This window comes from Galeopterus variegatus, unplaced genomic scaffold (genome assembly GCF_000696425.1).
Source record: "Galeopterus variegatus unplaced genomic scaffold, G_variegatus-3.0.2 Scaffold1497, whole genome shotgun sequence".
NCBI classification, from domain to species: domain Eukaryota; kingdom Metazoa; phylum Chordata; class Mammalia; order Dermoptera; family Cynocephalidae; genus Galeopterus; species Galeopterus variegatus.
In genome coordinates this window covers 41,488-51,735 of record NW_007727608.1, presented here as the reverse complement: position 1 = coordinate 51,735, position 10,248 = coordinate 41,488, and the positions used below count along the sequence as shown (strand labels likewise).

Here is a 10,248-nt window from a genome sequence, read left to right as displayed (position 1 = left end):
AGTGGAAGGCGTCCGCGAAGGCGGCCAGGTTCTGCAGCGAGCCCAGCACCCTGCGGGCGGGCGGGCGACAGGGCAGCCTGAGACGGAGCGGGGCGCGCCGGGGCGCAGGCGCGCGGGGCGCGGGGACACTTGCCTGTACTTCAGCGGGCTGTGAACGTCGGTCTTGATGGACTGGACAGCGAACTCGGGCCGGTAGGACCCGCACCACACCTGTGGGCACGTGAGGGGCCTGGCCACGGGACTGGGGGACGGGCGAGCCTGGGGGCTGGAGGAGGGGGCAGCGGCCCTGGGCGGGATGGAAGGAGTCCCCTCTAGCTCCAGCTGCCCCTTGTGGAGTGGGGACAGGGAAGCCACCAGGTTCCTGCCCTCCCTCCACGTCTACATTCGGCTCCTCCCCAGCTCCCCCCCATCCTCCTCCTCCAGGAAGCCTTTCAGGCCCCCTGCTTCTGGTTCTGCAGGGCTTGTCAGCTCGTGGTGGCCCCCCAAAGATGTGAAACAGGAGGCGTGGGTGGGGCCAGGGACTGTGGCAGCTACCTGGGCATAGTTGATGAAGAAAAGCTGGTCGTGGGTCATCTGCAGCCCGGGCAGCTGCTGGTCCTTGCCACCTTCCCTCACCCACTTCAGGTAAGCCTGTGGGCACCAAACGGGTGCTGGACCCGGGCCTGCTGGGCCACGACTCCAGAGTCCTTGGATCTCCAGGCATAAGGGGGATCTGGCTGCAGGACCTACCCCAGGTGGGGGAGCCAGCCTCTGTAGCTTAGGGCCCCTTTGCTCACCCCCAGGGATGAGTGCTCACCACCCCATTCAGCAGCTCTGAGCACCTGCACCGGTGGGGGGGCTCCGTGGGGGCTCTCTTGCCAGGCAGACCACCACACAGCACCCACCCAGAGCAAGCTCTTGATGCCCAGTGCCCGCTGGCTCGTGAGGCTGTAGGTGCAGGCGTGCCAGGGCCGGCAGGTGTGCCAGTGACTATCTTATCTGGAGGTGGAAGGTGGTCTCCACACTCAGCTAAGATTGGTGGAATGTCGGGAGACGTGCGCCACCGCCTGCCCAAGGCCAGGAGGTGCTCGCCAGGGCACCGCTGCCTCAAAGTACGGATAGCAAGGGTTCGCAAGACACGACCTCAGTTGGGGCATGGTCCCCGCCTCTGAGACCCACCTCGTAGGCCTGCCGCACCCCTCCGTTGTCAGCAATGTTTTCCCCGAGGGTGCTGAATCCGTTCACCTGTGCACAGGAGACAGGATGGGGGGTGGCTTGGGCGCTGGCTCCCCTGCTCCCGCGGGGTTGGGGCTGGGGCGCAGTCCCCAGGCAGCTGTGGTGCTGGTGGCACCTCACATTTTGGTTGTCTGCCAGGTCCCAGGAGTAGTTGCCATACTGGTAGATCATGCACTGCGACTGCTCCTGGAAGTGCTGCGCGGAGAAGTTACTCCACCAGTCCAGCATGTTGCCATTCTTGTCAAAGTTCCGGCCTGGGCAGGAGCAGAGGTGGCTGCCGGGTGCCCTGCCAGCCAGTGCCCAGCCTCTCCTGCACCTCCTCCAGCCACCCTTGTGTCTAGATCACAGTTCACAAGCAGACACTGAGCCCTGAAGAGCATTGACATGCTGTAGGGGGCGTCACGTTGTCGTGGGGCTACTTGGACCCCCAGAGAGGGAGGGTTTCAGTGGTCTATCCATGCCACTGTCCAAGGTTAGGGCCTGGTGTCTAGGATCCTGTGGTCCCAGAGGCATCATGGTTTAAGAACACCTCCTGTGATGTCCAAACTCTAAACCCCTGGTGAGGAGAGCATGTGGCCCCTGAGGACACGGGGCTGTCCTTGGAAGGTGGCCAAGCCACATGGGAAAAACGGCTGAGGCCCTCGTGGTGGCAGGCCCTAAGAACCAGGCATGGGGGCCCCAGTGGTGGAGTTCCACGTGTCGGGGTCAGTGCATCTTAAGCTGGAGGACCCTGAGCTTCACAGAGACACTGGGTGGTCTCTCTGTCCCTGTTTCACAGGCCCAGGGAGGGGAAGTGACCAGTTGTCAGGTGGAGTCCGGATCATGAGATCGAGCCCTTGTGTCCTCTCCATGCCTGGAGCAGGTTTCCTGGACAGAGACCAGCCTGGCATTCAAGACTTGTCTGCTACCTCAGCTCCCTGGAGGACCTGGCATGTCCTCCCATGCCCTGGCCTCACCATGCCTGGAGCAGGTTTCCTGGACAGAGACCAGCCTGGCATTCAAGACTTGTCTGCTACCACAGCTCCCTGGAGGACCTGGCATGTCCTCCCATGCCCTGGCCTGTGTCCTCACAAAGGGGTTGAATAGATGGCCTCCAGGCTACTCAGTGGAGACGAGAGGGTGTGTGTGTGTGTGTGGCTTGGAGGCGCAGCTCTGGGGCACCCCTAGTCAGCACCCCTTACCACTGTCATCGAAGCCGTGCGTGATCTCGTGCCCTATCACCATCCCAATGCCCCCGAAGTTCAAGGCCTGTGGCTGCTCCTTGCTGAAGAAGGGGGGCTGGAGGATGCCGGCAGGGAACACTGCCCGGAGCAGGGCAAAGGGTAAGGTATGAATGGGCACACCTCCTGTGTGCCAGCCTTGGGCGAGCACCTCTGGGTCCTGTCTCTTAACCCACAGCCCGGAGGTAGAGATTAGGACCCCCACCCCCACCCATTTTACAGATGAGGAAACTAAGGCTCAGAGGCCAGGGCTACTGTGTGGCAGATCCAGGGCCCAAGTGCAACCTCTTTCCACTGTTCTGTGCTGCCTTCAGGTAGAGGCTCTTTGCTGCCCCGTCCCACACATCCCTCTGGACCTGCTCATGGGCACAGGAGCAAAGCTGCCCAGCAGGTGGACCGCAGGGTGAAGTGGGAGAGACCGGCACCTACTCCCCTTCTGAGAACAGGCTGGGTGTCCCAGGTGTAAGGGTGGGAGGGGCTGCTCACTGCTCCCGCAACTCTGGCCGGGAGTGGGCGGGGCCCAGGGCATCCTGGCTCTGCCCCCTCGCCATGTGGCCCTGCCTTTTAGGCCATGGAGAGGTTTCATGGGGACAGTGCGTGGAGAGCTCAGCCTGCCTGATCTGCAGCCTGACAAGCCAGCCGGGCTCTGGGTGGGGGAAGGGCCCAGGAGGAGTCACTTGGCTGCTGTGTGTCAGCGTCTGGAGGGGCTTCTGATGGGTCCCAGCCCTTACTCTGGAGGCCACAGCCACCCGCACCGGTTCCTGGGGATGTTGGGGGTTTCCTAGGCTTGGCTTCCATTCCTGCTTCTGCCCACAGTCCCTTCTTGAGCAGACCCGCTGTCCCCTCCTCGTCTTCCTCGTCTCTAAAGTGGGTGTGGTGACGTCTGCCCTGGGCCTCCCCGGGGCTGCCCTCTCTGGCTGGGGCCCTCTGGCAGCTCTGTCTGGGTGGGTGCTGCCATACCCAGCTCCAGCTGGGCCCGTGGCTGTCCAGGCCTCTGCCGGGCTGCCTCACCTTCTCCTGGGCCTTCTTCTTGGATGCCTCGTCCATCCAGCCCAGCTCGTCCAGGGCCTCCACGAACACTGCCCGCACCTTGTCAATGAGTTCTCTCACCTGGGGAGCATGCAGGGCCCTCCTGTCATGGCCTCCTCCAGAGGGCGGGTGACCAGCATTCAGGGTCTTTCTGGGGGGCTGGTCCAAAGCACCCAGGGCCGGGCCGGCCCAGTGGCGCACTGCTACAGTGCGCTGCTTGGGAGCGTGGTGGCGCTCCCGCCGAGGGTTCGGATCCCACATACGGACCGGTTCCCACTCACTGGCTGAGCGAGGTGCGGGCGCAACACCGAGGGTTGCGATCCCGTTGCCGGTCCCCGGTCCGGTACGGGGGCAACACTGAGGGTTGCGATCCGTTGCCGGACACGAAAAAAAAAAAAAAAAAAAAAAGGAAAGCACCCAGGGCCACCCCGGGTTAGGGGGTTGGGGGTCAGAGGCACCAGGGTGGGCGGGGTCTCCCTTGGCCTCGCCAGGTACCACTGAGCAGGAATCTGCTGCTGGGGGGCGACAGGGGCCTGCCTAGCTGGGAGTGGGAGTCATGTGCAGGGCGGTGGCCGTCCGAGGGTGAGCAGCCCCTGGGTCAGGCCACGGGCAAGGGGGTGGCCACCCACCACGTTCTTGCTGTCCCTGGGGAAGGCCTCCTGGACGTAGAGGGAGCCTGCGGCACTCTCCATGTTGCTGTTGACGTAGCTGACGCACTCCCGCCAGCGCACCTGCTCCACTGTCGTGCCGTACAGCACCTGGGTGGGCATTTGTCCCTTCATTCGCTGCATTTACCAACACACCTTCCCACCAGGGTCTCACGTGGGGCCCTGGGTCACTGGGTGGGCAGACCCACCCCGTTCCGGCCTCAGGGTGCCCGGGGCCAGTGGGCGCGCGGATGAGCTCAGAGGTCGCCTCTGCATGCTGGCCGCGCGTGTGCAGCTCTGAGCGGGAGCTCCCACCCAGGCAGGGGAGTTGGGAGTGGTTCCTTCTCGGGCCCTGTCCTCGCCACCCTGACCTGGCTGTCTGGCTGGACTCTGCCCTCAAGGACCCCAGCCCCACCCACAAGGCACAAGGCTGGCACTGACCCCGCAGCAAGTCCCGGGGACCACCTCCAGCTTGGCCGCCAGCCATCAGCTCCCTGAGCCCTATCTTTCCCACCACTGAAGTGGCAATGAGAACACCTGCCGTCCGTCCCCAGGGACACAGAGTCACCAGATAAAACGTGTCTCCCATCAGACTCTTGGCCCAGATCTCAGGCTGGCCCAGAGAGAGCTCTGCCCAGCATCCTGCCCTCTAGGAAGCCAGCATGGCCCTTCCTCTCTTCCTGGAGCTCCTGGACTCAATTCCCTCCCTGATGCTTGGTTAATGATGTCTCCAACCTACCATGCCAAAGGGGAGCCCTGATGTGCCCTGGCCTGCTCCTGCCCCAGTCTCCCCTTGCAGTGCGGGGCCTTCATTCATCCCACTCAGAGTCCCCCAACTTCTCTCTGTCCCTCATCCCTCACATCCAATCTCGTAGTCATCTGTCATCAACACCTCTCCTGAAATCATCTTCTGCCAATGCCTGGTCCAACCCCAACACCTGTCACCAGGATGAGCGCACCAGCTCCCGGCAGGTCCCCTGCCTCCACTCCCCCAGAAGCCAGAATGACTGCACAACCAGAATCTGGCTGGCTGTACATGTAACACCCCAGTGGCTTTCGGTGCACATGCAATACAACCCGCCTCTCCCTGACCTCATTTTCTCCCGTCCCTCCACGTGGCCCCTGGTTTTGGCCTCCTGACTGTTCCTGCCTCAGGGCCTCTGCACTGTTTCTGCTGCCTGGAAATCTCCTCCCCCACCCCCCCGCCACCGGTTTCTTCATGCCTGGGTCCTTCCTGCCTTTAGGGGTTTCAAATGCCACCTCCATGGAGTGGCTGTCCCTACTCTTGTCCCTTCCTGCTCCCACCATCCTTGCTGGTTTTGATAGGAAATGTTTCTGCTTTGTTGGATGCTTACTGTGGACCACCCCATGAGGGCAGGTGACCCATCCACCTCGTTCACAGCTCTGACCCCGTGTGAGCTGGGTGCTCGGCCCACTGCTAATGCTCAGCATCATAATCTGAACGAGTGAGTGACAGGCAGGCAGGGGTGGGGCTTCTATGCAGGGCCTGCTCACCTTGCGATAGTTCACTCGTGCATCCTTGAAACGCTGGCTCAGGCTGCTGATGCGATCCAGCACCAGGCGCCAGACCAGGTAGTTCTGCATGGTCCTGGGGGTGGGAGGCAGAGGATGGGGAGTAGGACAGGTGGGTGGTGTTTTCCAGGGTGGGGATGTGGCTTAGGGCCCTTGGCAAGCTGTTTCTACCCCAAGCAGAGAGTTCTGGTTGCTGGAGAAAACTTCTAAGACAACGACCTTGCAGATGCAGTCTGTGTGCTCCTGGATGGTTAAGATGCACCACGTCTCCAGTGTGAGCCTCCACGGGCCACTGAAATTTACCTCCTCATATCCCTCACAGCTTAAGGTAAGTGCTTAATGGGGTGCTCTGCTGAGAGCAGAGGCACAGATGCTGAGACCTCTTAGGACCTTCCCAGGGCCTCACCTGGGCGAGTAGACATCTATGATGTCTTCGAGATTCTGTAGGTAGGGGATGCCGTAGACCACCACTTGCTCATTTGGCAGCAGCTCGATTTTGACAGAGGACAGCACAGTTTGTATGAAGAGAGTCCAGTTAAATCCCTGAGGAAGGAGGGAGTGGGGAGAAAGAGGGAGAGGAAGAGAGTGGATACAGTTCCTGGGCATCCCAGAAACCCACCCCCACCCGGGAGTATTCAAGAATTAAGAGGAGGTGCAGGTAGAGTCGGGGTGACGTTGCTACAGAGCCTGCAGACCGTCAGAAGAGAACAGGTTATGCCGATACATCTGAAAATTTAAATGTCGTGGGAAAATTCCTGGAAAAACATGACTTAGCAAAACTGACGAAAGAAGAAATAGAGAATATGAATAGTCGTCTGGGTTAAATAAACTGAATCTTTGATCTGAAATATTCCCACAAAGAAACTTTAAGGCCCATCAGCTTTACCAGTGGATTCTGTCTTCCACTGAAGAAAAACCTACTGCCAATCTTACTGAAACTTCCCAAAGGACCGCCTTTTCAACTTGATTTATGAGGCCAAGAATAACCTTAATATCAAAACAAGTATATTACAGAAAAAGAAGATAATAAGCTAGTCTCACGATCATAGATACAAACAATTCTAAGCAAAGATTAGCAAATAGAGTTCAGCCACGTTTATGTAAAATAATAATACATGACCGTCAAATTAGATTTATTCAAGAAATATAAGTTTGGTGTAACATTTGGAAATCAAATCAGTATGATTCACGTGGATAAGTGAATAAAGGAGGAAAGTCACCCGATAATTTAATAGATGCAGAAAAGGCATAAGCTGTCTGCCACCATGACTTCAGCCTTGTGCTGCAAGTCCTCACCACCTCAGTGAGACAAAAAATGAAATAAAACCGATAAGGACTAAAAGGGAATAAATAAAACTATTTTTCACAAATGACATGGTTCTGTGTGTATACAGTCTGAAAGGATCTACAGGTAAACTATTAGAGCTGATCAGTGAACTGACTAACACTGCTGTATATAGTTGGTATTTATACTAGCAACAAACAGTAAGAAGATAAATTACGAAATGATATCATTTACAATAATGTAAAACACCTAGAAATAAATCTAATAAAAGATACATAAGACCTTGAGATATAAGATTACAAAACTTATTGAGAGAAATTAAAACATCCATAAATGGAAGCATACATCAGGTCCATGGCAAGACTCAGCACTGTCAAGATGTCAATCTTCCCAAATTGATATGGAGATTCAAAGCAGTCCCTATCAAAATCTCAGCAGGTTATTTTTGTGGAACTGGCAACCTGATTTTAAGTTTTAAAAGAAAATGCAAAGGACTAAGAATAATCAGGATAATCTCAAAGAACAGAGTTGTTGGATTTACTGTATTGGATATCAAGACTGACTATAAAGCTGTAGTAATGGAGGTTGTGGGTGGTTGGCAGGTGGGTGGATAGAGAGTCCAGTGGAACAGCAGAGTCCAGAAATACGCATGCTCGTGAACATGCAGACACACACACAGAGAAGCAGACACACAAAGACTCTTGATTTGCAACAGAGATGGCACACAGAGCAGTGGCCCAGGGGTGAGGGGCGGGGGGACTCTTTAATGAATGGTGCTGGATTATCTGGAAATCCGTAAGAAACAAACAATACAATTCCTACGTCTCACCGTAAATACGAAAAAGAACTCACGCTAGATGGTGGACCCAGACAAGCTTGGGGGCAGGCAAAAATTTCTTAAACAGAACACAAAAAACACTAACCACATAAAAAAGATTGCTGAGTTCGTGCACGAAGTTTATACCTTGGACCATTTAAAAACCTCCTTTGGCTCTCTCTTGCTTGTGCTGTCTCTTGCCATGTGACATCCTGCATCTCTGTGGAGGGTCACCGCCAAAAACAATGCCCTCACCAGATGTTCCCTGGACTTTGGACTTCTCAGCCTCTAAAAGTGAGGTGGCAGAACGTCACGCACCGTGACACGCTAGCCTGCCCTCAATATCGCTGAAGCTGAGACACGGGACCCAGAGGTGAGCTTGGGTGAGTCTCCACCCAAGGAGGAGCCGGGGTCTCCATGTCTGCCTATCCCTGTTTCACGTCATGGATCAGCCAGACAGGAAGTCTCAACTCACCACCTGTGGACTGTCACCTGCAGGAGTCCAGGGCTCAAGGTTTAGCCCGTGTGACAACTTCCTGAGGTCCCGCTGTTGCCCAAAGGCCACATTCTTCCCAGGTCCAAATGCAAATGTGGCTTCAGAACTGACCAGTGAACTATGTGACCCATAGTGGACCAGTCCAAACTGAACGAGCCTGCACCCTTTATTTACATGAGAGTCCTCAGTGAGAATTCGGGAGGGAAGAAAGGCGGGAGCTTTGGCTCTAAATGACGACGCCTTTCCGTTGCTCGGGGAGACACAGCTTTGGGAGCCACCCCCAGTGTTCTCCTTACTTGCAAATAAAGCCTTTTCCTCCCAAACAAAACTAAAACCAAAACCCAAAACCTCCTTTGAAAGAAAAGGACCATTACAATTAAAAAAGCAGGCGCCCAGTGCGGAGGACATTTGTGCTCATAAACTGACCACGGTGTCACATGCAAAATATATAAAGAGCTCTAAAAACCGATATGAAAAAGGCAGACAGCCACATCGGACAAATGGGCAAAAGACCTGAGCAGACAGTTCACAGATGTTATGGGTCACATGTGTCCCCCAAAGCTCATGTGTCAGAAACTTGATCCCCACTGAAACAGTGGGGAAGAGGGTGGAAATCTGATTATATTTGCAAAGCGGGGCCTTTGAGAGGTGACTGGACCGTGAGGACCGTGCCCTTGTGAACAGAGGAAGCCACTCATGGGATTGTGAGCTTTCAGGGCTGTGGTTCTGACGGCTGTTCCAGGAGAGCGAGCGGGTGAGGTCAGTGCTCTGGCTCATGCATTCTCTCACCATGTGACACCTCGGTCGCCACGGGACCCTGTAGCGAGTTCCCACCCAGAAGGCCCCTGCCAGATGTATTCCCTGAACCTTGGACATCCTAGTCTGCAACCTGTAAGAAATACATTTCATTTCTTTATAAATTACCCAGTTTTAGGATTGGCTGGTTAGCTCAGCTGGTTAGAGCATGGTACTGATGACATTAAGTTCCAGGGTTTAATCCCTGTACTGGCCAGCAGCATAAAAAAAAAAAAATTATATTTATATATAAATTCCAGTTCTGGTTATTCTAAGCAACAGAAATGGATTAACACAACCAACGAGGGCAACCTTTGGCCAATCGGCATGGAAGAGCACACAGCTGACCGGCCATCAGCGCGAGTCTAGTTGGACCTGGTGGAACTGCACTACGCAGCCACTGCGCCGCTGGGATGAGAACGGCGTGCCCCACCCTGGCGAGGAGCCCACCCGCTACTGGGGAGCGTACACTGGCACGATGATCTCGGGCAGGGAAAGCTGGGTTGGCATCATCGACTGCAGTAGAACGCGTGCAGGTAACGCGGGCAGTGTCACTCCTACGCATGTACCTAACAGAAGCGCAGCCACGTGCCAAACACATGCACACGAAGGAGCACCGCAACATTATTCAGCAGCTTCTAGAGCTGGATGCACCCAAGGCTCAGTGACAGCAGACTAGGGTGCAAGTTGTGTGTTCTTAGAACCGAACCCCGTTCAGCAGTTGTGACGCAGGAAGGACCGCAGATGCCTCGGCAGAGTGAGCCCACCTACGGAAGGTAGCACGAAGACACCCACTGAAAACGGGCACGCTGCTTCCAGTGACCCCGCCTGTGCTGTGATAAGCCAGGTAGTGGCTGCTCTGGAGAAGAGGGTGGAGGTGGGGCCTGGGGAGGGGCGAGGGGGGCTTCTGGGGCGCCGGGAGTGGTTTAGGTCTCGATCTGAGTAATGTTCCGTGGGCGTGCCCACTTGGTGGCGATCTCAAACATCACACACACGTCACAAACCAGACCCCACTGACACCCCCAACCCGGGTTTCTGGACACCCCCCCGGACTGCTCCCACGCCATCTCCGTGGCAACACCAGGCCGTGTGAGTGTTCCTGCTTCCCGCATCTCGTCCATTTGCAAACCCTGTTAGGTCTACTTCAGGATGGATCCAGAAGCCGCCCTGGCTCCGCTTCTGCCACCACCTTGTCCCCGCTGCTGCATCGT

General features: G+C 56.2%; 1 protein-coding gene across 1 annotated transcript in view; it reads right to left on the bottom strand.

Annotated features, from left to right (window-relative positions):
• Position 1: 1 nt before the first annotated feature.
• MMEL1 (membrane metallo-endopeptidase-like 1) overlaps positions 2 to 10,248 on the bottom strand; it is a gene marked incomplete at its 3' end in the record, with an annotated part of 33,075 nt that continues 22,828 nt past the window's right edge. The window contains exons 13-22 of the mRNA XM_008577347.1: positions 6,051 to 6,187; positions 5,627 to 5,720; positions 4,094 to 4,222; positions 3,447 to 3,545; positions 2,397 to 2,601; positions 1,336 to 1,469; positions 1,159 to 1,224; positions 535 to 630; positions 134 to 210; positions 2 to 50 (exon numbers count right to left, since the gene is read on the bottom strand). Coding sequence (XP_008575569.1) covers positions 2 to 50; positions 134 to 210; positions 535 to 630; positions 1,159 to 1,224; positions 1,336 to 1,469; positions 2,397 to 2,601; positions 3,447 to 3,545; positions 4,094 to 4,222; positions 5,627 to 5,720; positions 6,051 to 6,187 — 1,086 coding nt within the window. The remainder of the gene's footprint in view (positions 51 to 133; positions 211 to 534; positions 631 to 1,158; positions 1,225 to 1,335; positions 1,470 to 2,396; positions 2,602 to 3,446; positions 3,546 to 4,093; positions 4,223 to 5,626; positions 5,721 to 6,050; positions 6,188 to 10,248) is intronic.